The sequence below is a fragment of the Nematostella vectensis genome, chromosome 5 (assembly GCF_932526225.1).
Source record: "Nematostella vectensis chromosome 5, jaNemVect1.1, whole genome shotgun sequence".
In the NCBI taxonomy this organism is placed as follows: Eukaryota; Metazoa; Cnidaria; class Anthozoa; order Actiniaria; family Edwardsiidae; genus Nematostella; species Nematostella vectensis.
The window spans coordinates 14131447-14158746 of NC_064038.1; the positions used below are offsets into that span (position 1 = coordinate 14131447).

The window sequence follows — 27300 nt, forward strand, 5'->3', positions numbered from 1 at the left end:
TCCCCCACCGCCCATACTACCCCCCATCGCCCAGACTATCCCCCACCGCTTAGACTATCGCCCAGACTATCCCCCACCGCCCAGACTATCCCCCACCGCCCAGACTATCCCCCACCGCTCAGACTATCCCCCATCGCCCAGACTATCCCTCACCGCCCAGACTATCCCCCACCGCCCATACTACCCCCCATCGCCCAGACTTTCCCTTACCGCTCAGACTATCCCCCACCGCCCAGACAATCCCTCACCGCCCAGACTACCCCCCCATCGCCCATACTACCCCCCATCGCCCAGACTACCCCCCATCGCCCAGACTATCCCCCACCGCTCAGACTATCCCCCACCGCCCAGACTATCCCCCACCGCCCAGACTACCCCCCACCACCCAGACTATCCCTCACCGCCCAGACTATCCCCCACCGCCCAGACTATCCCCCACCGCCCATACTACCCCCCACCGCCCAGACTATCCCTTACCACCCAGACTATCCCCTATCGCCCAGACTACCGCCCAAGTCAAGAGATACATCCTTCAAAAGAGATAATAAACAAAAGTATTTGATTTACCATCGCGTCTCAAGCGCACCCCCTTGGTCACTGTAAATTAACAAATTTCCCATAGTTTTCCGTGGTATGTACTCTTATACACAACAATATTAATCTCCTCATGATCAGAATGTTGTGAAGCCAAGAGGGCGCGTCGTGGTGTTTAAGAGTACATACCACGGGAAACTATGGGAAATACAAAATCAAAACAGCGCGCGCTCGTTTGAAATGGCGTATGCGAGCGCATGCAACCGGTGTTTGCAAAGCGCGCAGATAAACGAAAATTGAAACTTTGGCTTCAAAACCCTGCAGTTTTCGTTACATTTAGTGTCCTTTTGTAAGGATGGAAAATACATTTACTAGAAAAGATTTAGAACCAAATTACGAGAGTTTGAATCAAGGTTTTTCGTCTCTCGCTTAGTGATAACCTGCAAGGGTTGTGTGAATGATGAATAGCTATGGTTTACCATAGCTAACAACCAATCAGAAAGCGAGATTACGTGCAAGTGTTGTAGAAATCATCCTATCCCGCGTTTTTACGATAATCATTCGATCTCCTAGCAGAGAAACATTTTAGCGCGAGACAGGAATTCTCGAAACCCCGGAAACAGTTATCTCCAAATTAAACCAGCACCGACGATGGAATGTTCCCAGTAGTGGGGGGGGGGGGGGGGGGGGGGGGGGGGGGGGGGGGGGGGGGGGGGGGTTCGAGAGGATTGTGGTTCCATAGTGGGGGTAAATGGGTTTGACATAGAGTACAGATAAAAAAATACAAACAATTTCAAACAACATATTTCAACATTATTTAGGTACATGCAAAAACCGTGCGTTCATGTAGAAAAATAAAACCATTCGCTTAGAAAAATGGGCGAGGGGGGGGGGGGGGGGGGGGGCAAGCGCTTTCCCCCCTCCCCGTCCGCCGCCCCTGACCACTAAACCACCAAACCCTTTTTTGACAAGCCCCAATCCCCCCCCCCCCCCCCCCCCCCCACCACACACACACACCCTCCCAAGTCCTATTAATTGGCAATTTACTTTTTTCTTGGCGTTAAAATTGAGATGCTTTAGATTTGGTACAGTACTCTCTGTCAAAGGCTGCACTTGCGAAAGATCTGCGCAACTTGTGAAATTATAATTGGTTCTAAGTTTATTGGGAAATGTTTTAGTTTCGAGCAATGGGAGTCCTGTAGCAAGTACGGTCGAGGAACACTGGATCGGCTTGCACGCGACATGAATCCCCCGGACACGGCCCCCAGCGAATTCGATAACAATTTCCGAATCCCATTACGAGAGCCGTAAATGTGGCTTGCAGCTGTAGGAAATGCTTGATTTTGTCGCGGTCATAAAATAGTTCTTTTTCGTCCTGAGCCTCGGTACCAGGGTATTGCATAGCATGGATCATTTGTTTTTCACATTTTCCTTTCCATGCTTTCAAGCAAAGAATACCAGAAGTGATCGGAGAAGAAAAAACGAGCGATTACTTAGCGTGTCATGAATAAAGCTATTCCCTACGGGTTGAAAAAGGCTTGAAAACCTGTTAAGCGTTCATTCTAGCGCATCGCAACCCGTTCACGGCAGCTCGGTAAGACTTAAGAGAACCTGCTATCCGATCAAGAGAACCTCTGACTATTACAATAATAAAATATTCACTAAGTAAGAGACAAAAAAGCGAAAGACTCTGTGAAGAGGGATAGCTCTCAGGGAGAACCCCCGCAAATGTTTTGACTGCAACTGAAAATTGAGACGTCGATGTTTAATCTGTAATTTGATCTTTGGTCTTGGATAGGAGTCTTATCCTAGAGCTCTTATGCTAGAAAATGCCGAAACTGTTGTATATAATCCTTATCATTATTTCGTCTATTGGTGTACTATGGGTATTCTCTTTTGGCTTGAATGGAATTAGATTCAGCCACCGGCAAAGACAGGACATCCCGATAGGCAGGCGGTCTCGGAACGATCAAATATCCCTCGCTTCACAAAGTGATACCAAGAACGCCGAAAATTACAAAGACCTCGATCCTGGAAACACCTCTGGCCTTCATAAAGGCGACCCGAGCAAATTGAGGAACATACTTGTAAAGGCTTTGCGAGGGGAGCCTATCAGAGTTGTAATTATCGGTGGTTCTAACAGTGCTGGTGGTGGCATGGACAAGAACACGCACAAGATGAATAAACGATACTTTCGGTTGTTTGTTGATTGGTGGAATAATATAGTAGCAGCACAAACTGGATCTCAAATGAGCGAAGATCTTATCGCTATTGGGGGAACCGGGAGTTACTTCTTTGCGTATTGCTATGACACGTTTTTAGCGAACCCTAAACAAATCGACATTGCCATTGTTGAAGCCGCAGTGAACTATAACACCGCAGGAAAGGCGGAACCACTCGAACAGCTAACTCGAGTATTGTATAATCACCCTTCCCAGCCGGCCATCTGGTACGTTAACCTTGTTAGCCGTCTCGGGAAGGACCCTAAGACGAAGAAGGTCATGAACCCTGAGTGCGTTAATCTGGAGGATTTCGGGCTGTACGACGTCGCAGCACAGTATGGCGTCACTTCGTTTTCTATGAAAGACTTTGTTTGCCCAACAGTAGACGGAAAACCTCGTTTTGACGAGTCACAAAAGGGATATGTGAGCACAGATCAACACCATGTGGGAGAAAAGACACATGCGCAAATCGCATTTCTTATGACAAACTACGTAAAGTCAGTACTTGATGACGTCACGAAACAAGGTGCTAACATGGCCCAGTCGTACCCAACAAAAGCTCTGTCTCTGTTTGTGAAAGAAGAGACGAAATTACTGGTTAACCCTCAATGCTGGTCGAGCATTACTCCATATAGCGAGACAGGCATCAATAAACCGACTCTATCCGTGAAAGTTCTAACTAAAACGCGATTCAAATTTTACGCTAATGGTTATGAAGGAAATCCGAAACAATCACCAAGAAAGGATCGACAGAGTGGATGGGCAAACACCGCCTCTGGGGGGAGGGTTGTTTTCCAGATTAATGTAAAACCTTGGAATTCTGCCACAGACAAACGGCGGTCTGTGATAGCACTAATTCATAACGTGTACAATGGAGGAGACGCGAAGATATGGGTCGACAACAGCGAGTCGGACGCTATAAATATTGTGAACAAGGCGCAACCTGGAGGAAGCAACGAATTATATACCATAGCAGACCGCGTGGAGCCTGGGATACACACCTTATCGATAGTTACTAAGGGAAAGGGGATGTTTATAATCAGCGGGATCTTAGTAGGGCCCCCTGAGTTCTCACGTAGGAAAGTCACATGAATGATACAATTATCAAACTTTTGATACTTGAATAGAAATATGCAATTGTTATATCGATTAAAAAGCTATGGCTTGGAAATAGAAACGCATAAACGAAGTTAGTGTTTTTTTACGCGTTGGAATCCAACTTTCTGCCCAAAGCGGAGGCCATCTTTGATTTGAGTTATAGTGTACGAGAGGTAGATGAAGTGACGTGACCATCGCTAAAGCATGATGTTTATAACGCTATGGGTCAAATGCCTTGGCTGCGCACAAATTGCTGACCTTGCCCGGAACTATTTTATTATAATGTCTTGTTTGAGTGACATGTGCCAGTTATGACGTCACAGAGTCATCATAAATATTAATAACTTATCCATAGAGGGCACGCTAAAACAGAAAAATTCCTGGAAACTATTGTGTCCTCGTACTAAACAATCGGTTTATTCAATGAAATATTATCTTTACTTTGTCTTTAACCTCTGTGGGTTTTTCCTTTGTTTTTGTTCTTGTTTTTTTTTTCAGTATGCTGTTACGTAACTTTTTTCGCGCGCGTTCGGGCTGTCAGTGATTTCCTTTGGATCGATCCAATTCCACTTCCACATTCCATGTTTTCTAGCAAACCCAAATCCCCGGAGGACAAGGCTTTTTGACCTTCTTGAAAGCTGATAGATCAAGCTTTTCCATCGCAGCTTGCCTTCTCTGCTCCCTCTGTCGCTTGAGCTCTCTCTTCCTGTCGCAGACCCAGATCCCAGGCGGACACATGTTGATGCTCCTCTCGGTTTCCTCTTGGACGGTGGAAACTGGGGCGGGCATCTCTGCCTGTCGCTTTTTACGGCCGCTGCTCCCACAAGTCCATACGCCGGGCGGGCAAAGGTTATCCGCGTCAGACTCCACGGCATTCTCAGGAATTGCTTCTGGTGCTAGTGGCTCTTGTTGAGCTTCCTACGTGTAAATACGCACACTTAATTAATTAAAGCATGTGTTATGTGGGGAGTTAAATACCATCCTTATATATGGGATTTTCCTAGGGGTGTGGGGGGTGGGGGGGGGGGGGTCCCACACACCAAAAAACGGACGGGGGTGATCAAAATAACTAAGGAATGGCACTTTGAATGGGTTTGTTCAATAGCAATTCTTACCCCAATGAGATTGAACATTAGGTGTGGCGGAAGAAAATTTCTACGGAAGAGATAGTACTAGATAAACTTATTATTAGTCCCTCTAAATTTTATTGTAGTCCTGAGTCAAACGCATACTGCTCTTACCTGTCCCTGGAACAAAGCTTAGATAAGAACGGAATTTTTGCTTTTCGTGGAGAAAATCCCTCGGTGCAAAGGCGAGAAAAAAAGGAGTCGTGTCTCGAAGGAACCGGAAAACGATCCTGAAAGCGTGCGGTACTTCATCAAGGTTCCCATTGATATCAGCTGTGCGTTTATGTAAATTTGCAAAACCTGCCGCAAAAAGCTTGAAGACCATGGCCACTAGGAATCAGGGATGCGATCACAAGAGCACTTTGCGCGAGCATAAAAGAACATCAGAATTTCGTGGGGCATTCGGGGCTCTTCTGAATAACCCACTTTCTGTTACTTAACGTTTTGTTCTAAGTTCGGTTTCTATTACATAACTTTTTTGTTCCAAGTTAGTTTCTATTACATCACATTCCGTTCTATGTTTAGCTTCTTTTGTTGAAAGTTTTGTTCTATAGATAGCCGCACAGTGTAGGTCTCACCTCTCGTTTCTTTTGGCATGTCCACACACCGGGGGGGCAGTCCACCCTCGGCTCCCTCCTGACTGGCTGCGCGATCTCACTTCTCCGCTTTTGACAGACCCATATACCGACAGGACAGTCTATGGTTGTGTAAACGAGGTCCTCGTCTCGTGCCGGCGCGCTGAAGACTATTTCTGCAAACGCGCCAAGAAGTACCAGCAGAACAGGAATGGAATTCATTGTCAAATCTGGAATAAAAAAAATGCTAAAAGGTTAAAGAAGAAAAGTCAATGAAACGGTCGACCTGCAGGGAATTTCATCTGTGAATATGAGAGTTAATGGTGAACAAAGAGATTTGTAAAATGAGAGCAATGCAGTGGATTATGGTTATGTTAGCAAGGGTCTTCGATCGTTATTTGTTTAGGAAAGCGTCTCTTTGGAGGAATCCTCAAAATACGTTGTCAGGAGTCAAATCAACGTCTTCTCCACTCAACTAAAGTTATTTGTGACATATTTCAAAGAATCCATGTAAGCAAACAACAAATTTTGTGACAGAAGTACCTTTCTGGCCTGAGCTACTGGTCTGGTCTGAGCTACTGGTCTGGTCTGAGCTACTGGTCTGGTCTGAGCTACTGGTCTGGTCTGAGCTACTGGTCTGGTCTGAGCTACTGGTCTGGTCTGAGCTACTGGTCTGGTCTGAGCTACTGGTCTGGTCTGAGCTACTGGTCTGGTCTGAGCTACTGGTCTGGTCTGAGCTACTGGTCTGGTCTGAGCTACTGGTCTGGTCTGAGCTACTGGTCTGGTCTGAGCTACTGGTCTGGTCTGAGCTACTGGTCTGGTCTGAGCTACTGGTCTGGTCTGAGCTACTGGTCTGGTCTGAGCTACTGGTCTGGTCTGAGCTACTGGTCTGGTCTGAGCTACTGGTCTGGTCTGAGCTACTGGTCTGGTCTGAGCTACTGGTCTGGTCTGAGCTACTGGTCTGGTCTGAGCTACTGGTCTGGTCTGAGCTACTGGTCTGGTCTGAGCTACTGGTCTGGTCTGAGCTACTGGTCTGGTCTGAGCTACTGGTCTGGTCTGAGCTACTGGTCTGGTCTGAGCTACTGGTCTGGTCTGAGCTACTGGTCTGGTCTGAGCTACTGGTCTGGTCTGAGCTACTGGTCTGGTCTGAGCTACTGGTCTGGTCTGAGCTACTGGTCTGGTCTGAGCTACTGGTCTGGTCTGAGCTACTGGTCTGGTCTGAGCTACTGGTCTGGTCTGAGCTACTGGTCTGGTCTGAGCTACTGGTCTGGTCTGAGCTACTGGTCTGGTCTGAGCTACTGGTCTGGTCTGAGCTACTGGTCTGGTCTGAGCTACTGGTCTGGTCTGAGCTACTGGTCTGGTCTGAGCGCTATTTTAAGACAACATCTAATCTCGCTAACCTTTTATAACATACTTTCGAAGATTAATCTATTTTCCAGACAAATCACAGATATTATTGTAGGGACAAACTGGGAGCTGATTGGCTGGCAACGCAAATCCCCTTTATACTGATGGCTGATTGGCTGGATTGTTTTCAGGTTGTTTGCCCTACGTGTTGGCATGTACACAACAAGGCTATTCGCCATCTTGCTGTTTTTACTTCACTTTTTGAAGTTTTTAAAAGCCGACCACGGATCAGGCTTTATCACCTTTTATCCTTATCCCGAACTCAACGACAGACACAAGGAGAGACAAATCTAATGATCTCCGAATTTTAAAATAATAACCAACTTTAAATGTGCTAATGTTGACCAAAATTGTTCTTGTAATAAAAACCGCCATGTTTTTTTACTCCTCATAACACGCACTTCTAAATACGGACAGTGAGCGGGATTGAGAAAATATGGTGTAATAAACAGGAAGTTTGACGAGAAGATTCCCATTGAGACTATCATCTGGTTAAGTGTTCTACAGCTTTCCCACCGAGTACTATCATTTGATCAAGTGTTCTACAGCTTTCCATCACCGAGTACTATCATTGTGTACTGCAGCTTTGCACCGAGTACTATCATTTGGTCAAGTGTTTTAAAGCTGCATGTGAGCTGCGGGTGAGTCATATCATCATTTTCCAGGTACTTGATAGGTAATTGACATCATTGTCTGGACAAGTGACGGCACGAAACATCATGGACGTGCTGGAACACTCTTGAACACTGAGGGCAAATCATGATGAGGGGAAATTGCGTCAATGCTTATTGAGAACTAATGTACGGCTGATTTAAAAAATCGAACTAAAGACTGCTGCGCAAACACCCACAAATTTCACCAAATTAAATGTCGCTTGGTCTGTCCTACTAGACTTAACTCTACCCAATTTAGCACTACATTTCGTGGTCTTATTAAGAATTGTTGAATGTTCTAAATAAAATATCATCTGTATCAGCTAAAACCTTCAACTTCCTGGGCTTTTTAGGAATATCATATATTTTAGGAATATCATACTTTTAAGGAATATAATTCTCGTCAGGTTAACTGGAGATCACAGTAGAACCCCGCTTACTCAAACATTGCATTTGTGTCATTGTCATCGATCGATGTATAAGACATGCCCCATAAAATAATCAACTCATAAGAATAACCCATGGTTGTTTTAGCATCTGAATACGCCCTACAATCTCCTAACGAGAGTCCTCGCTCCTATTATGAAGGTAACTAGAGCCTTATGCTGGAGAGTTAAGGCCCCTAATTCATACGTCGCGCTCCTGTCGTGCCGAATCAAATGTGTGTTTGTATCGACGCAAATACATTGGGTTCAAGTTTGATTAAAACGTCGTCGTTGAGAGTAATAAAAGTTGACCTGATGCGAAGTTTTTGTCGCACAAAATCAAACATACATGGTATTTGGCTCAACCTTTGAATCGGTGTCGAGGACAGAGCAAAAAAATGGCATGAAATTTTCCAATTCTCAATTTATAAGCTCAAGATTTCGCATACAAGGAGTTCCTCTGACTAAATTCCAAATTTTAAAGAAATTTAGAAGATATGAAATTTAGATATAAGCGAAGTTGAAAACCAGGCGAAGTTGGAAACCAGGTAACACCCATCCTCGGTAACCAAAACGGTAAAACAGAAAATCTCCAGTGTTGCCAAGGATAGTAAAAAAGGCGAATAAAAAAAAAAGGAAACGAATCATGCGCGCAAATACAAGAAGGGGAAAGAGGCATAATATATAGGCCTTTGTGATACATGACTGCTATTAATTCATTGATACTATACCTCTTTCTGTAGTAATTACCGGGAATCGACTTTTGTTACAGAGTCGTTAAAAAAGCTTTTACTTATATCTACGCAACAATGTAGGTAATTAATGCATTATGCCTAATCGCATCCAAGCAAACCGGTAAAACAGGTTGTTTTAAGTTCTTCGGTTACCCTCCTTTGAACCGAAGAACAGTATTTTTAACGGAGTGAGAAAAATGAGAACCCTTCTTTGTTTACTAATAATTGCTCAAACGAGGGAATCAACAAAATTAAAAAAAAGTAAATATCAAAAACTTAAGATTAGAATTAGTAGTTTTTTTTATCACAAAGGTCGCAGGGCGCAAAAAAAAAAAAAAAAAAACCTCATAAGATGTTACATAAGATAAAAAAAACTATGCTAATTCCTATATTCCCGGCCATGCTCTTATTGCGAAAGAATGATACTTAATTTTGCCACAAACAGACACATTTCAAGTTCTCCAAAAAAACGGCATTCTCATGCAGAGCAACTGTCAAAACTGAAAAACGATAAAATGCTTCACTTTTTCTCTCTTCCCTAACCTCGTCCTATAATTTGATTTTACTCCTGAACCAATCACATCTCGTAGGCAAGAAAAGCAACCTTTCAATACAGAAGCCTTCATCTATTCAACGCCATATGAAAAATATCTCTCACACGTGTATAACAGTTAGAAAAAAAAATTTAACTCCATATATGACAATTTTGCTCCTATTTATCTAGAGCTTAAGTATTCTGAACAATGCCAGCAGCTCTTTTGAGTAAAACTTACCAAATAATGTAGATAAGTCTGTAGTTTATTGACACGTCCGGGGAAGAAAGCTCCTGAGACTTGACAGATTCGTGCTGAAGTTGCACGCAGAGAGAGCTTATGTACCCATGGCTTTAGCTGATATTCGAGAATCGAGTTCCAACGCTTGCGAAATTTAGTCCCGTGACTTCCGATACAAATCGACTGTAAAACACAATCTGGTAATTAAAAAGAAAATTAGAGCTTCTTCCATTTGGGATTGTATTGACGGATCGGCGTATGAAATTCAAGAGAGCATTTCATTACCAGTACATCAAGAGAATGTGTTTTAAAGGCAAATGAAGAGATTGTTAAAGATCGAAGGACATTGCGGGTTGCAAATCGTGGACTATGCCTAATTCTAAACCAATTAAAACAGCAATTCCAAAGGTTGGTTTAAAATTAACAGCTCATTTAATCTTTCAAGTTTTCACCTTAGAAGTGTAAGCACGTCAAGGATCGTATTGTCAGGAAGTAAATTACGCAGGCGTTAATAAAAATAGCAAAGAAAAATGTAATAAAATGTAAGTTTGTGTTTTCGAGTGTAGCTATATCATTTTATTTTGTTTCGTTCAATTCCTAGCCGTTTTAACCTGAAAATTGATTTCTAATTTTGTTTGAACCCATGAAAAGAACATCTCTTGATGAATGAATTCTGTGGTTAGAATTACCAGAAAAAGTGTCCGTCCTTTGTCTAAGCATTTCATGCCCTAGTCAGCAGGCTAAAAGAAAAAAACAAATATAATATCTACATCCGCAGTTTGTCAGTTCAAAATCTCCATGAACCCTTTGTCGAGCGTTAGGTTCTGACGGAAGCGCTCTCGCCTCTTGGGCATTGTTTGGCGGGGGATGGACACACGTCTAACACTAACTGGACAAACACAGAGAGAAGACACGATCATGATCCGGTACGAGCGGCGTTTTTTGTTTTTTATTTTTTATCTCCTTTTCATTATACGCTTTCTGATAAACTTATTTTCTTGAATTTTGTTGAAGTATCCTTTAGCAAACCCTAACATGATGTAGGGAGTCATCTTGGAATATATAAGCATAATATACAAATTACATAAACACATAAAACCATGTTGACAGATGTTCACACAAGCACAGGTAAAGTGATGACATTTCAGAGAAAGGGGTAAAATAATCCACAAAGATAAAACTACCAAAGTATTACATGATATTTTATTTCAAGGGAAAACCAATTTTGATCTAGTGTCCCATAAACTTGAAATATTTTGCTAAAAGGCCCTTGTATTGAAGATTAGAGAAATATTACCACAGCTTTGTTTTGTGACTCTTTACTTGCACCTGTTAATCAGTAGATTTATTGAGCAATTGGGAGACTCCTAGTTCTTTTTGTCAGAATTATAAAACGTGGCGCGTTGCTACTCCTTCCGGCAGGTTCTAGTGCAAATTGTTGAAATGAAATACATTGTTTGTGACCACTTAAAGACAATAACATAATGATAATGAAGTAATCACTTGATAGCGATTGTAATCCTCTTGTTAGATTGTGGACTGGTGCTGTTAGATCGTGCGCGTCTGTACGTCAGCATCTTAGCCGTCTCCGCAGGCAAAAACGCCTTTGCCTAAAAAACAACTGAAAATAGACATTGCGAATGAAGCTTGGGAACCTTAGACGAAGCGACCAGAGCGCGCAATTTAGCACCCCCAACCCCCTCTTGTGTGAAGGCCCGCCGCCTAGCTATTTAGATTCCCTCGTAGAGGAATTAGCCTTTCAGAGACGCCTGCGGAAGGAGGCTATCAATGCCTGAGACTTATGGTGTTAAAATTCATTCAGTTGACATACGCACGAGTTTCCTTCGCGATACCATGAAATACGTCTCATTTTTCATCCCCAATTGATAAGTGGAAGTTCCATGCCATTTTGATAAGTATAAAAAGCTTATCTAAAAAGCAGTTTATGCCATAAATACTAACTAGTACATTTCAAAAACCCTATAAACATCCTATGTCAAACAAATTACATTATCCACATTTTGATATAAATTCTGGTGTAGAATACGAGTATTGGGATTCGTCTCGGTCTAGCAGCTGACCCTTTGGCGAATGCAATTTTGAATCCGGTTGAATAAATAGTTGAAGTAAAATTAAAGTTACAGCAATAATTATAGTTTATCATCAATTAATTTTGTTTTGAAAACAGTCGTTTTTCTAGCTTGCTCGGTCATATTCTTATTAGGACATTACATACCATATTTGAAAGTCCGCTTCCTGCAATTTTTCGCTTTTTTGTCGCCATAGAACTGTTTACGTCGGGAATTTCTGCGCAAACTTGCTAGAATTCGTGTTTATAATGATTTTGCAGGCTGATATTTTGAAACAGGTCCATGCCCTAGAGTTTTAAGAACATCACAGGTTTCCCTCGCGCTCGCCCCAGACTCTTTTAGACCATTTAGAAAAGGACAGCCATTTATTGATGTATGGTTTTTGCGCATGACTAAATCTTCTCAGGTTTCAGCAACCACGGGAAAATGTTTTTTTTTTTTTTAAAAATTATGTTTTACACATATCACTGCAAAAAATCTTGTATAGAAATTTACTCTAACCAGGGAAGTGTTTCCTGCTCTAACCTAGTTATTTTTTTTTGTTCAGGTATTTTTTCTTTTCGCGCGATACAAAAGGCTGTTTTCCAAGTTCACCCAGAGAATTTGAGAAAGATGAAGAATAACCTGCTCCTTATAAAACCTCTAAAACAGAACGAGATAATTCATCATCAACAAAAAACGAAAAAAAAATTTTCATTCAAGCATCGCTTTTACTGGGATACCTGTGGTACCAGCTGAACTGTGTACTCGCAAATGCACATAACAGGAAGCCCACGCGCACCTTGTAAATTTTAATGTACTCACGTCGGCCTTTTTTGTACACGAAGTTTCATTTATGTATTTGGCAGCAGAAAGGCCAATTGCTAATTTTATTACTGCAAATTGTATTATAGCCTTGCTTTCTATCATGTTATTGTCTAAAATGAAGTTTAGTGACCCCCTGTTTGTTTTTAGCTTCTTCTCGGTAAATAAGCTTACCCATATCTTTAAGAAATATGTAAATACACATCCTATTATACGCGTGTTGTGCTTATCATGTAGACGGATTAGGTAAGTACAACAGATACATCATGGTCTCTTGGTAAGTACGAAACGTTTTTTGTATATAGTATGCTGGGAGGTCAGTATCGTGAAATACCGTGACCGAGGTCTTAAAATATTGACCGAAGCCAAGGGTTGACTTTCGTCGATGTTCGTGAAGATTTTCTTTGCTCGTGATCATTCAATAAACTCCATTTTGTATTTCCATACAAGGCTTTTTTTAATCCTCAAGAAATGCAGAACCTCCAATGAAGACATGCTCTGAGTTTTGGCCAACGATTTTGTTAAATATTTTAGTCCCAATTGATAGCAGAGCCAGCGCGGCCGTATGCCCCGTGCAAAGCTCCATAAGTATAGAGAAGTGGTATATAACTATGCGACTCAGTTTTTTGGTCATTGCGTGGGTACCCTGTGGTGTCACCCGCCTCCCCGTGGAGCCAGCACAATTTGCAATAACTTAGCAAAACGCCACCTCAGTGAAATAATTATACAAGAATATATTTTAGCACTTTCTGAGAATGCTACATACTTCGAAAGTTACATCAAAACTTGCAATTATTTTAGTTTTTAGTGTTTTTGTATTTACACTCACGGGAACCTTGCGTCTAATTTTTCCCGCGTTTAGCTCTTCTTACTCGCGGCCGACACCGTGAAATGATAAAGTTTTTGCATTATTCTTGTCGTGGCTAAAGCCTAGTCCAGACCTGGGACTCTCTTTGCACTCGACATTCTGGCTTGCTTGAAAGAGGGTCCAGTATTTATTGCATAATATTGCGCAATATTATATAAACCGTAAAGACGTATGACTGCATTGTTTACGGGGAACCTTGAAGTGAAAATTCTATCGAAAAAATAGTTTTGCATCATTAAATTCCTTACTACATTCCCTTTATTATGCCCCGTAACCTTAATCTGAAAAAATCTATTTGAAGAAGAAGGTAAAGAACACGCTACCGAGAAAAACACGGACATCGCACGTGAAGAAACTAAAGCCAAATTTTTGGAAAACAGTTTTCTCATTTTTTTTTAGAAATTCCGTTTGTTTGAGAGAAAAGGGTTTACTGTAGTTTCTACCTCCTCGAGCTCGAATATAAATTGTGTAACTACACAAAATCGCTACGGGGTGGGATTTACAAGGCTACGGTGTGGGATATTTTTTTAGAAACAATGCAAACACCTCTAAGGGGTGGGATTTACACGGCTACGGGGTGGGATATTTTTTTAGAAACAATGCATACACTTCTAAGGGATGGGATTGCACGGCTACGGGGTGGGATATTCTTTTAGAAACAATGCAAACACCCCAAAGGGGTGGGATTTACGGGTAGTCCACACTAACACGGATTCAAAAGTATCCGGATTCGTTTCGCCAAAAACGTATTACTTGATTCGCGTCCACACTATCGTTTTCGCCTGGATCTACTCGTCCACACTAACACGGATTCAAACGTTTGAAAACGCTGAAAGGTATAGGGTGACGTCATTGTTATGATATGTGCATGCTCAAAGCAGCAGGCGCGCCTGCGATATGATGCCTTCGTTTTCATTTTGATACGGATTCGACCGTCCACACTACGGACCAAAGTACACGGATTCATTTTGATTCCCTTTCAAAGGCGTTTTCAAAATTTTCCGGATTCGCTGGATCCAGCGGGCGTGTTAGTGTGGACGGAAGGCCTTAACGTATCAAAAAGTATACGGATTCAAACAAATCCGTGTTAGTGTAGACGGAAGGCCTAAACGTATAAAAAAGTATACGGATTCAAACGAATCCGTGTTAGTGTGGACGGAAGGCCTAAACGTATCAAAAAGTATACGGATTCGTTTTAGTGTGGACGGAAGGCCTAAACGTATCAAAAAGTATACGGATCCGTGTTATCAAAAAGTATACGGATTCAAACGAATCCGTGTTAGTGTGGACGGAAGGCCTAAACGTATCAAAAAGTATTCGGATTCAAACGAATCCGTGTTAGTGTGGACGGAAGGCCTAAACGTATCAAAAAGTATACGGATTCGTTTTAGTGTGGACGGAAGGCCTAAACGTATCAAAAAGTATACGGATCCAAACGAATCCGTGCTAGTGTGGACGGAAGGCCTAAACGTATCAAAAAGTATGCGGATTCAAACGAATCCGTGTTAGTGTGGACGGAAGGCCTAAACGTATCAAAAAGTATACGGATCCGTGTTAGTGTGGACGGAAGGCCTAAACGTATCAAAAAGTATACGGATCCAAACTAATCCGTGTTAGTGTGCACGGAAGGCCTAAACGTATCAAAAGGAATCCGTGTTAGGGTGGACGGCCCCTCACTTTCGACAGCGTTTTCAAAAGTATCCGGATGAAAATTTATTATGAAAAATATTACTAGTGATTGTAACTTACTGCTCATGTTGAGACGTGGACCATATCAGCTAAGGGGTTCTTTCTGGCTCAAGAAATGAATAAGTATTAAATATAATAAGCCATGTAAATCCTAGTTCACTAAAACCTAAAATTATCTTAGTGATCTATCCCCGAAGAATCTATCTTAATGATCACCCCCAGACATCAATAAAATATAGTCCTAACTCTGAAACATCATGAATGCAAACTAAACATCAACAGATCTGGATACCTGAGGCTTCATCCAAGAGATAGATGATCTTCTAAAGTGCATTCAGTCAATGTAATAGAATTGACACTTTTGTCAATATATCAACCATGATTTCTGACTAATTTGTTTACAAATGCTTAAATTCAGAAGCATTTCCCATGAAAAAACTCAAATTCAGAACTATGAATAAAGACGAGCAAACACAGATTAAGCCCCGATACCTTCTTTGCGTTCCAACAGGTGCCTTTTTACAGCCATCAACAAGAATTATAAACTCATATCTCTGTGCCAAAATAGTCATTTCGACCTCTTTCCATGCCTATATTGCATCATGGGAGTCTTACATAAACATTGACTCACCCATTCTTATAGCAGTTTTTTTCCCATCACATTGGAGAGTATTGAAAATTTGTTTTTCATTCTTTGAAACCTGAGCAAGAAATTATCCCATTGGACCAGCTTAAGCATGCAAACAGCCATAAGCACCGCACTATATGCCCCAATAGACTTAATGATGTCCTAGGGCACTTTCCTGATGTGTAAAAGCAGACTGCTAGTCTGGAGATTGAACGCAGAGCATTGTTTGAAACATCAAGGCATAATGTCTTGGTTAAGCAGTTGCTGAACTTGACTGGTTCAGCAACTGTTTAACACAAGTACTAGGTAATCCTGTAGTAGTGTATTTCTAGTTGGTGAATATCACTGAATATCACAATTTTTTTTCACTTGAACAGGACTTGTGATCTAAAGTCAAAGAAAATATATGTGTAGCATTTTCAGGGAAAAAGGGCCAAAACACCAGCCATGTTTTGTGATTAGGGTGTTTTGACAGTGAATATACTGGAAAAATTACAACAATGAATCTGAACTGCTGCTTTGAATTTAAAATGGTAAGTATTTTTATGATTTTTTTGGGTAGCCTGTGGTTTACTTTTGTAAGAACACTTTGCCCATCAGCCATTATAGCATACATTATTTTCAGCATTTCAGCTTGCAGGAGAGTAAATTATTTGAGCCAGGAAGGCAAAAAAAAAATTAGATAATAAAATAGCCCAAGTACCTCCCCCAATTCTCACCAATGCTGAGGACATTCCACTTCAGGAAAACTTTGTTGACTGTGGTGTGTTTATAAGTATTGTAACTATGCGCAGTAGTTGCACATTTTAAAGTAGAGACACCCAAGAAACAATTTGTGAGGCTTCTATATTTTGACAATAATTTACCGTCTTTGTTTTTTACAGAACGACAAATGAAGCAGTACTTAATAATGTGTCTGCTTTTCAAATATACCTAATTAATTATCATGAATTAAACTAACTTTCTAAGTGAAATATGTCACAAATATATTTTTTTTTAAATGTTCCAGTATGCAGTGAACATCAGTAGAGGCATTAGCCCAGTCTTTCATCAGGTAAAATTAAGTTGCCCTCAAGGCTATAAATTGTATGTACTTGATGCCATCAATGTTGTGTCTGTCTAGCTGTCAACCTTGCTTTAGGAAAAATCTTGAAAAAATAGAGTTGATATATCAGAAGTACCAAGATAGCTAATGTGGGAGAATACAGTTAATGTATCGATATTTTCAAGAAAATTAGGCTTTGAGAAAAGCTTCAAAATATTGAGACTCCCACCTAATGTGGGAGAGTTGACAGCTATGGGCCTGTGAAGGGATGGACTGGACATGGACTGCTTTGTTTTGTCATGCGAGAAGCTGTTTGCAATGTGCACACTGCACTCACAGAGAAAATCAGGTCAATCTGCATCAAGAATCATTTTACTTTTTATTTTTTTTTTCTTTCAATTAGTTTCAGAGTGACATCCCAATGCTGAGGTGATACATGGATCACGCAATAAAGAGAAAACAGCTTTAATACACATATGCTATCTCCGTTTCTTTTCAGTAAAATACCTTCAACAACCTTTTAGCCAGTGGTCTTGTCAATTCCACCTCCTAGAGGCGGTAGCATTGTTTTAAATATATTCCCCCCCTATAGAGGTGTTTGCATTGTTATCTAAAAATATCCCACCCCTTATCCGTGTATATCCCCCCCCCTTACAGTGGTGTATGCATTGTTTCTAAAAATATCCCACCCAATAGCCATGTAAATCCCACCTCTTAGAGGTGCTTGTATTGTTTTTAAAAATATCCCACCCCTTATTCGTGTATATCCCCCCCTTATAGTGGTGTATGCATTGTTTCTAAAAATATCCCACCCAATAGCCATGTAAATCCCACCCCTTAGAGGTGCTTGTATTGATTTTAAAAATATCCCACCCCTTATCCGTGTAGATCCCCCCCCCTTATAGTGGTGTATGTATTGTTTCTAAAAATATCCCACCCCGTAGCCGTGTAAATACCACCCCTTAGAGGTGCTTGATTTTTTTCTAAAAATATCCCACCCCGTAGCCGTGTAAATCCCACCCCTTAGAGGTGTTTGCGTTGTTTGTAAAAATATCCCACACCGTAGCTGTGTAATTCCACCCCCTAGAGGTGTTTGCGTTGTTTCTGAAAATATCCCACACCGTAGCCGTTTAATCCCACTCCTTAGGGGTGTATGCATTGTTTCTAAAAACATGCCACCCCGTAGCCGTGCAAATCCCACCCCGTAGCGGTTTTGTGTAGTTACACAATTTAAATTCAAGCTCGAGGGGGTAGAAACTACAGTAAACCCTTTTCTCTCAAGCAAACGGAGTTTCTAAAAGAAAGAGAAAACTTTTTTTAAAGCTTGGCTTTAATTTCTTCACATTTCTTCACTTTACCTTCTTCTTTAAAGAGATCTTTGCAGATTAATTACAATACTTCTTTGGTTTTTCGATAGTTATTTACATCTAAAATCCCTGTGAAGCGAAGTTGTGAGTATTTCCACCTTGTCTACTCAACTGAACCGCCATATTGGATTTTCCGAAGATCGGTCGTACTTCGGAAATTCAGTCGATATTCGGCAAACGGCAAGGGGGTGGGATTTAGGCACAGCCCAATTGATACGTCGTTCTCAACTCGAATTGATCGTAGACATTTCTTCTTTCGCTTCCTCCACACTAAAGAACTTCTCTTGAATGTGGTTATGCAGGTAAATTCCTACACTGATTTGTCGTGTTTCTTCGTATGTACAGAAGATATACTGCTTTTTCTATCCCAAATAAAATTTCAGCAAACTTGAAATTGTCTCACGCGTTTCAAAATCATTATGGCGTGAAATTGTCAAAACACAGGAAGTTTGAAGCCGATTTCCCGTAAAGTCAATGATTCTAGATAAAATGACAAATACAATGCCGTTTTAGTATGAAGATCTATAACCTCGAGAGTAAAAAAAAAAAAAAAAAAAGTTTTCGATGGGCATTTTACAAATCAACCCATTATTTCGAGCTTTGGGGGTGAGCGGTCCGGTATCGCCGCGCGGTCCGGATAGCCAATCAGAGCGCGCTATTTAATAGGTACCGGACCCTGAAAAAAATATATAAAATCAAGGAAGGTTAGTGTGAAGGAGAAAATGTACTTCTTTTGGTCGAGATCACTTTGTTACACCTATTTTCAAATGTATGCGGCATCCTGGGTTTCCAATATCTGTCATGCGAGATAGGATAGTCACTCATTGACAAGGCTAGTACTTCGTGGATGTCATAAGGATTATCATATTAGAGACGATCTCCCAATCGAGTCCCTTAAAATCAAGAGTACCGCTGCATTTAGGTAATCGTTTTTCGGGCCCAACACCAGTTGGTGCATGGAGTAATCTTTAATATACATCACTTAAGCGTGAATGTGAAACTGCACAAATTGCCATTTAGTTGTATAATGCGGGGTTGCGCAAACATCATTTAGGTGTGCAATATGGGAGTGCCAAAAAAACACTAAGGTTTACAATGCGATGAATGCGCAGGGACCTTTAAGGTGTACAGTAATCTGGGTGTCAATAACCTTCTTAGTTTGATTGCGTATCACCATTTGGGTGCGTGTGTGTTCGTCTATCACCAGTTAGGTGTCTGCATCACCTTCGGTGTGCTTGTAGCATATCCGTGCCATTCCCGTCGCTACACATGTTTTTTCACATTTTTAAAATTTCTTTCAGTTATCATGAAAGGGTACTCGTTATCAGAGGCAGGCACTCGTTACGTCAAAGGACATTGGACTTTAGCAGTCGTTGCCCGGCCCCGTTGACCTACTTCTCGGTGCCAAGGATGAGTAAACTGTGCCAAGTACCACGCAGGTTAGACGGATGGCGCGCATGGGCTCCACGTTTGACGTTAAACTACTACCATCGGCGGATACAGGGGGGGGGGGGGGGTGGGGATGGATATCCACCCCCCTTTTTGAGTAAAAAACATATCAATATTTGGGTAATCTTAAAATCCGCTCAGTCAATCTCTTGGAGGCCTGGGTCTAAGGTCTTTTAAAGATCAGTGAGATAAATTCGACCAAGCGATCACGTTTTTCTTAACAATTCTTGTCGCGAGTCTCAAATTGACAGGAATCGGCATTTTTCACCATATATTCTGTAGGTCAGGAAGCGGGAAAACTTTAGCTTTTCTAAATATCATATAAGGCAATACGCACGAAGGACACTATCCGTGGGGAATGTGTTTGATATGAATTGAAAAGACACTTTGTTTGAAGAAAATAAATGTCTGAGAGACGGGGGGTTACGGTCCATTCTCCTTTGCCAGCTTGACTTTGCTGACGCGACAAATTCAATTCAGCGTGAAGAATTGTAAGAACCACTGGATCAGTTATAGGCCGTCTATCCGGCCATATTCACCCCCAATTTTGAAATCCTGGATCCGCCCCTGACCAGCCACTTGACGTAGCATTGTTCTATACGGAGTTAACCAGGTCTGCCGCAGAGAAAGGCGGCGGCATCTCGGGTTTGGAGGGCGTTGCCCAAGGTAATACATGGGTGCACAAGCTAGCGAGATTAGACGCTGCCTACACAGCACCCTCTTTTTAAAAATGATTAGCTAGACCAGTAAAACCAAAGAAATCCTATTTCGTCAGATAGTGTTCGAGACATTGTAAGTTGTTACCAAGCAAATGACAGTCTCGCGGTATTGGGTTTTCTATTTATAGTTTTTGTCGGCTATGCGGGTTTCCTCTGTTCAGATAAGCTATTAAGATGAAAATATCAGATATCACTATCAAAGATGGGTTTATGTTAATCCAAGTTCTTTAAAGAAAAAAAAATGACCAATTTAGAAACGTAATTCTATATTGATTAGTAGATCTAACAAAATCACTTACTCGGTAGCCATCACGAAAAGGCTTCTAAGTGCTCTGCCTCAGAAAGATAATTTGTTTCCTTCAGTTATGAAGAATAATTAAGTCGAAGACTACAGAGCGTTTCCGTGACAGCAAGGGCGTTTGTTACTACATTAGGGCCGAATTTGAAAAGTTCCTAAGCCCTCTCGTTTTTGATGTCAATATGTTTGGGCTGCATAGTTTGAAGTCAGGAGCAGCCTCGAATCCTGCTTGCCGCCTTCATAACAATGAATTAATCGATAAACACGCCGGATGGCGAAGCGCGGCATCTAAAGTTTAGATATATCAAGCACGACGCTTCAGAATTGTTACAAGTTACTAATTCGTTAGGAATTTAAGTAATATTTTTTTGCACTGGGGAAGAAGTTCTTGTGTCTTGGTTTCCTCCCATGTGGGGATTTTCCTGGCCTCCCTGGCACTTCTCTAAATGTTTGTGTTAGTTAACTAAAGTTTAGTTGAATATTTTGTAGTTATAAGTCCTCCATAAGCATTTATGAGGAAAATTATTTAGTTTTAAAGTATCCATTCAATAGAGAATGCACGTCATATATTTTAGTCGCTAATACGGTCGAAATACAACGGTCTCCATGTATTTGTGTATGTCTCCTTATTACGAAGATAAGGGTAGAATATGCCAAGAGGTCAAGAACAGGGACCGGCTTCTGGATGTAACTATCCGACTCGTTGTTGTACTTGTTTGTGATAGATCTTAATAGAGATGGATTTTGTCACTTTCTCGGTGGTGTATGAGCAAACGAATTGAGAGCAATACAAAATAAGTAGCAAACAACTTTATCTTGCTCGAGTTTGGGATGTGCTGTGACACAACCGCATGACTAGACACCAGGCCACCGCTGACGGCAAGTCTATTCTCTTTTGAACTCATAGGTGGGGTAGGGGTAGGGGGGACTTTCAAAAGGGTGTGTGTTTGTGTGTTTGGGTGGGGGGAGGAGGAGATTGCGCCTACCAACTCTTCTGAGCGGATGTGTATTCTTTTTTTTCAAGAACTTGCGTTTTTTTATTTTTATTTTTTCAGTGTTACATCGGTTTCTTGATAAAAGACCACATTATGCATTTTTTAGCTGTTTGTATTCATTTTTAGCTGTACTCTATTTCAAACTCAGGTACCATTCCCCCGCTTTTTCGAAATCGCAATCCTTCCAGCACCCACCACTCCTTCCCCGGCCATTCGCCCCCCAACCCCCCACTTTTGGGACCACTCCGCCGCCCCTGGAACTACTAGTCCGGTGGCTTAGTGTTTCAATCTACATAGCGGACAAAAGCACCAAACTTGGCATAAGGATAGTCAAGAGGATGCTTATAAATATTGAGACCTGTGCCCACCGGTACCACTTATAAAAAAAAATAAAAATAATAAGAATAAAAATATATTGGCACAGTATACGCTGTAAGTACCTCATAAAATCGCGTATTTTAGGTAAAAAAAAGCTCATTCTTGATGTATCAAGCTCATTCTTGATGTATCAAGGATGTAGGTTATACAATTTGTATAACATACTTTTGTCTGGATTTTAAATTTATTTCTTATAAATCTGCGGCTTATCGCAATTATCGGGTATTTTGGCGTTGGCTAATTGGCTTTGTAAGTGTCTGTCAACTAGACACCAAAGACCAACAAGATGCTTTAGATCTGCCTCCTCAATCAAAGTTATTAAGATTGTGATGCTTGAGAATATTAGAGGATTTGGATGTTCATCATTAGAAACTCCTTCGCAAATAACGTAAAATGGCAGAAAATTGTCACAAATTTGCGGTATTAATGCTCGAAAGCACTTTAGAACGAATAAAGCTGACTAGCAGAGGAACTACAAAAAAAAAAAAAAACAGTGCTTATTGCTCCCTACGTGTGCATTATAGTGATGAGGTTGAACTCATCGCATGCTATTAACAGGACAGCAACCAACCTCCAACTAATCGCCGCAGCAATAGAGGACTATGTTATTACCTTAAAGATGTCTTAATGATGACCTCAGGGATCGAAAAAGCCGTGGAGCATAAGTAAAGGAAAGGTCTCCAGGAAGCGAGAGGATGATAAAAAAGTATAGAGATTTTCCCAGGCTTATAGAATATAATATATTAGCAGGTTATATATATGGAGGCTGTAAAAAATGGTACGTACCTTTTTTCTGATGTCCGAGCACCACAATGCACATGAGACACGCTTGGGAGATTTTGGGAATGAGAAATCCTTTAAACGTTTTCTACTAAAGGACAGAGTTTTAGAGGCTTTTCCTAAGGCGCAGATCAGTGATCGGCGGATTGTTATTGTATTGTAGGGAAAAAAGTTATTCTGAAAGAAACTGAAAGAGCCTTTTCAGAATGATGCGCGTACGCTAGCTTGTGAACAGGGTCCGCGGGGATTTCTTTTCCAAACAGAGGATTATTTTCCTTTTTCAGGGACGTTTTCTTCGAGGTGCCAAAAAAACTACGGTGCTATAAGCAAGTGTACAAAAACCCTAGTGTTGACGGTACTAGCGTCAACCTTAGGAGAGGACACGTTTAGCCCCAAACCTGACGTAAGCAAGAATTATTCTACTATTCTAACGATCAGAAGGTTTTGAGCGCCATATCCCTAGACGCCAGCCACCACTGCCGATCTATATTAGTTTGATATTCATTTTTGTATTTTGAATAAAATATTAACCATGGAACGCTATTAGCTAGGGTTTTCGGCTTCATACGACCGAGTGGTTGGAAGTCAAGGACGTCTGCCGGCTCCCCCGCTTTGGCCCATAACTAGCATGGGGTAGAGCGAGGCTCTCGTCTCGGAAACAATTGTGAAAATTTGATTTTAAAAATAACATTGGGCCGTAACAAAAAGATAAACAAATGATTCGGGTTGTCATGATATATTTTATCAACGCACAACAGGCTACGAAAAATCTCCCTCATCGGTGGGGCCTATTACTTACAGCCGCGCTAGTTGAATTAAGCTTTGTAGCCCTTACTATAATACTTAGTGTTGTAAGCGGTTCCAAAGCAGCGACTTGTGGGAAGTGTGCAGTGGGCTCGTTTTAGTGTCAACCACAGTGTAGAACAGTCATCCAAGCTTGATTTAACAGCGTTTATTACAATCAACTCGTCCAACTATCGAACACATGCGGTGATAACTATGAAGTGATTAACAATTCACAAATTTAGGATAATAACCTAAGGACTACAGGTAAATCGCAAAAAGGCTAAATCAATATTTACAAATTCAACTTACGTCTGATCTCGTCTCCGGGGCTTAAAGAAATACAGCTCCAAGTAAGCTTGTAACTCTTCAAACTTTACTCTGACTTCTCTAACTCTGCTTCTCTGGCTCTCAACTCAACTCTTCTCTCTTCGGTTTCTCTGCTCAACTCTTAAAGATTGCTAAATAGGTACTATAATTTATAGGCAGGTGGGACGTGTCCTAAAGTAGGACGTGCCTCATTCCTAAACTCTTACTCAAAGGGAAATGCGTAAACTACAATAAATCTTATCAGTCTAATCATAGGAAAGGGGCGGCTGTGCTCAAAATAGAGGAAGCCGTGGTAACTCAACTAAACAATTGTCTAAACTATCTAATCCGTTCAATTTAAATCATCGTTCTTTTTTGTATTTTCAATGTTTATAACACTCCTCGCCCAAGGATTTCAATCCTTGCTATTCTAATCTTTTCTACCCTACTCTTGGCTCTCTTTGTCGTCATCTGCTCGGATAAGCAGGATGAGTTCCTTGATGGGGCGCAAGTAGATCCTCTTGACTCCGTCTCTAACTACCTCTACCTTCGCCTTCCTAACTCTACTGTCCTCGCTCTTCACCGCCTCTGTTACTCGTCCTAGTGGCCAGTCGTTGCGGTGCTCCGTCTCGTCCCTTAGTAGTATGATATCGCCTGCGCGCAGACTCTCCGTTGCTCCGTTCCACTTCTGGCGGGGCTGGAGATTCTGGAGGTACTCCCTTCTCCATCTCGACCAGAACTGCTCCGCCAGGTACTGGACGCGTCTCCAGCGGCGACGTGCGTAGATGTCTGTGGGCAAGAAACGGCCTGGAGGGGGTCCAGTAGGGCGCTCTTTCATGCTTAGAAGCATCGCAGGTGAGAGGGGCTGCGGCTGGTCAGCGTCCATCGGTACAGCTGATATTGGCCTGGCGTTCACGATCGCAGCGACCTCTGCCATTAGCGTTACTAGCAAATCATGCGTCAGTTGGTGGTCCCCTAGCTCTGCAAACATGCCGTCAAGGACTCGTCGTATTGTGCGGATCTGTCTCTCCCATACACCTCCGAAATGCGACGCGTGTGGGGGGTTGAAGATCCACTCGCATCCTTGCTCTCTGACGAATCTCTCTGCATCCTCCTTATTAAGCTCCTTCATTGCGCTATCGAGTTCGGTCTTAGCTCCTACAAAATTAGTGCCGCAATCACACCTAAGCAGTTTAGCAGGGCCGCGCAGCGCGAAAAACCTCCTAAGCGCGCAGATAAAGGCGCTAGTATCCATGGACTCGAGTACCTCTATGTGGATCGCTCTACTGCTGAGGCACGTGAATACTAGTCCCCAGCGCTTTGCGTTAGCTATGGCTCCTCTTGTCTTTCGTGACTTCACCGACCAAGGCCCAAATACGTCGAAGCCGACGTTCGTAAACGGGCTGCAGACTTCAGTCCTGTCGGGAGGCAGGTCTGCCATTCGTTGCTCTAGTGGGCGTCCCCTCAGCTTCTTGCAGGTCACGCAGTCTTTGATGGCTTTTGTGACGGTGGCGTGGCCTCCAATCAGCCAGAACCCGGCTTGGCGTGTGGCGCCGCTTGTGATTAGTCGGCCTTGGTGGTGCACTTTGACGTGATGGTGGAGGGCGACTAGCTGTGAGACATGGTGCTTTCTGGGTAGAAGGACGGTGTGTTTCTGTTCGTAGTTCATCTCAGCTCTTCTAAGCCGGCCGCCGACGCGCAAAATTCCGTCACTGTCAAGAAATATGTCGAGGCGGTATAGCGGTGATCCTCTGAGGGCTTTCTTCGCGTTTTTCTTTGTTTCACGAGTCGGAGGTAAACGCAAAATTCCGTCACTGTCAAGAAATATGTCGAGGCGGTATAGCGGTGATCCTCTGAGGGCTTTCTTCGCGTTTTTCTTTGTTTCTCTTGGGTTTCCGGGGTCTGTATTTGCGCCTTTCAGTTCAGCGCTGAATGCTTCTCTCTGTGTTGTACGTATAATGACTCGCAAGGCCTGATCTAATTCCTCTACTGTAGGGGCTCTGCGCTTCTGTTGCTCGCCTTGTACCCTGGGACGATGGCTCAACGTGTTGGCTCTAGTGGTTCTGGTGTCCCTTTTGTTCTTGAAGTTCTTAACCTTCACGATTAGGGTGGCGATCCCGCGCTGTAGGGACTTCAGAGTCGAGAATCTCAAGAATCGGTGTGCGCCAAGGCCCGGCTTCTTTGTGTCTTCATCTGTGCTGACTTTGGCGCAAACCACTTCTTTGCGCACCTCGGGGTCGCTTGCGTCGAGTAAGTATGCTTCACTCGGGGTGTCAGCGGTTTCTATATTTTTGAGGAATGTGGGACCACTAAGCCAGCTGGTTTCTCCTAGTTTGTTAGGGGGTACTCCTCGCGTCGCTAGGTCGGCGGGGTAGAGCTCGGTCTCCACGTACCTCCACTGCTCTGGGTTAGACAAGCTTCTTATCTGTTGAACTCTGTTGGCTACATAGGCATAAAAGCGCCGGCTTTCATTCGTTATGTAACCGAGTACCACCTTCGAGTCGGTGTAGTACTTGACTTGGGATATCTCGATGTCGATCTCTCTCATTACCTTTTGTACGGCTTGTACTGCTAGGACTGCTCCACATAGCTCTAGGCGTGGTATGGTGGTTGCGTTTGCTGGTGCGACTCTTGCTTGGCCATACACTAGGGAGATGGATACCTTTTTCGCTTCGTTCACGAGTCGGAGGTAAACGGCGGTCCCGATCGCGTCTTGACTCGCATCTGAGAACGCATGTAGTTCTGCCGTGGAGACAGTGCCAAACATTTTTGGGTGGTGACAGCGGGGTACCGACACATTTTGGAGGTCTGGGAACGAGTCTTTCCATCTTGCCCATCGGTCTTTCATCGCGGTGGGGAGCGGGTCATCCCATGCCAGGGGGGAGTCGTCTTTGCTTCTTCTTTTACCCATAAGCACTAGCTTTTGCAGCATTTTCCTGCCCTCGAGCATAACGGGTACCGCTAGACCTAGAGGGTCGTATACGGAGTTTACGATAGACAAGACCCCTCTTCTCGTGAAAGGCTTTTCTGGAACTGTCACCTTAAATGTGAACGCGTCCGTCTCTAGGTCCCAGTATACTCCAAGGGATCTTTGGGCGGGAAGGACGTCTTGGCGCAGGTCAAGGTCACGCACGTCCTTTGCTCTGTCATCAGCGGGGAATGCTTCCATGACTTCTACCGAGTTGGATACGACCTTGTGGAGTCTGAGGGTGGCCGTAGCTAGGGTGGCTTGTGCTTTTTTAACCAGATCTATCGCTTGTTGGGCTGTTGGAAGCGAAGCCAGTCCGTCATCGACGTAGAAGTTGCGGCGGATAAAATTCTTTGACTCCTCGCCATACTCCTCCTCGCCGTCCGACGCTACGGAGGCCGTATGTGGCTATCGCTGGGCTGGGGCCGTTTTCGAAGAGATGAACGTTCATGCGGTACTCTGTGACTGGTTTCTCTGGGTTGTTATCTTCAAACCACAGGAAGCGGAGGAAATCTCTGTGAGAGGGTTCGACATGAAAGGAGTGAAACATTTGTTCTACGTCGCACATGACACCGGTGTTTT

General features: G+C 42.6%; 4 protein-coding genes and 1 long non-coding RNA gene across 6 annotated transcripts; 1 reads left to right on the top strand and 4 right to left on the bottom strand.

The window, feature by feature from the left end:
• Nucleotides 1–2174: 2174 nt before the first annotated feature.
• On the top strand, nucleotides 2175–3945 carry LOC5513981. The gene has a single exon (XM_001634151.3). The coding sequence runs from the start codon at nucleotides 2364–2366 to the stop codon at nucleotides 3846–3848; it is 1485 nt and encodes a 494-aa protein (XP_001634201.2). The 5' UTR covers nucleotides 2175–2363; the 3' UTR covers nucleotides 3849–3945.
• Nucleotides 3946–4249: 304 nt separating this feature from the next.
• LOC116619142 lies at nucleotides 4250–9818 on the bottom strand. Its single transcript, XM_032383563.2, has 3 exons — nucleotides 9549–9818; nucleotides 5560–5786; nucleotides 4250–4772 (listed from the first exon to the last, which is right to left on the bottom strand). Exons 2-3 carry the CDS (start codon nucleotides 5776–5778, stop codon nucleotides 4443–4445), a joined length of 549 nt encoding a protein of 182 aa, XP_032239454.1. The 5' UTR covers nucleotides 5779–5786; nucleotides 9549–9818; the 3' UTR covers nucleotides 4250–4442.
• Nucleotides 5826–7142, bottom strand: LOC116619126 (dentin sialophosphoprotein-like). Its single transcript, XM_048727289.1, has 3 exons — nucleotides 7005–7142; nucleotides 6100–6925; nucleotides 5826–5842 (listed from the first exon to the last, which is right to left on the bottom strand). The coding sequence occupies exons 1-3, from the start codon at nucleotides 7140–7142 to the stop codon at nucleotides 5826–5828; spliced, it is 981 nt and encodes a 326-aa protein (XP_048583246.1).
• Nucleotides 9819–10517: 699 nt separating the features above from the next.
• LOC125563114 lies at nucleotides 10518–11969 on the bottom strand. Its single transcript, XR_007308133.1, has 2 exons — nucleotides 11785–11969; nucleotides 10518–11169 (listed from the first exon to the last, which is right to left on the bottom strand). It is a non-coding gene; the product is annotated as an uncharacterized LOC125563114 (long non-coding RNA).
• Nucleotides 11970–23595: 11626 nt separating this feature from the next.
• Nucleotides 23596–25465, bottom strand: LOC125563172. Of its 2 annotated transcripts, none has more exons than XM_048728112.1 (2): nucleotides 23754–25465; nucleotides 23596–23632 (listed from the first exon to the last, which is right to left on the bottom strand). In XM_048728112.1, the coding sequence occupies exon 1, from the start codon at nucleotides 25417–25419 to the stop codon at nucleotides 24196–24198; it is 1224 nt and encodes a 407-aa protein (XP_048584069.1). In that variant the 5' UTR covers nucleotides 25420–25465; the 3' UTR covers nucleotides 23596–23632; nucleotides 23754–24195. The 2 variants fall into 2 exon arrangements, with proteins under 2 accessions (XP_048584069.1, XP_048584068.1); XM_048728111.1 differs by having other exon boundaries at nucleotides 23596–23655.
• Between the last annotated feature and the right edge of the window lie 1835 nt (nucleotides 25466–27300).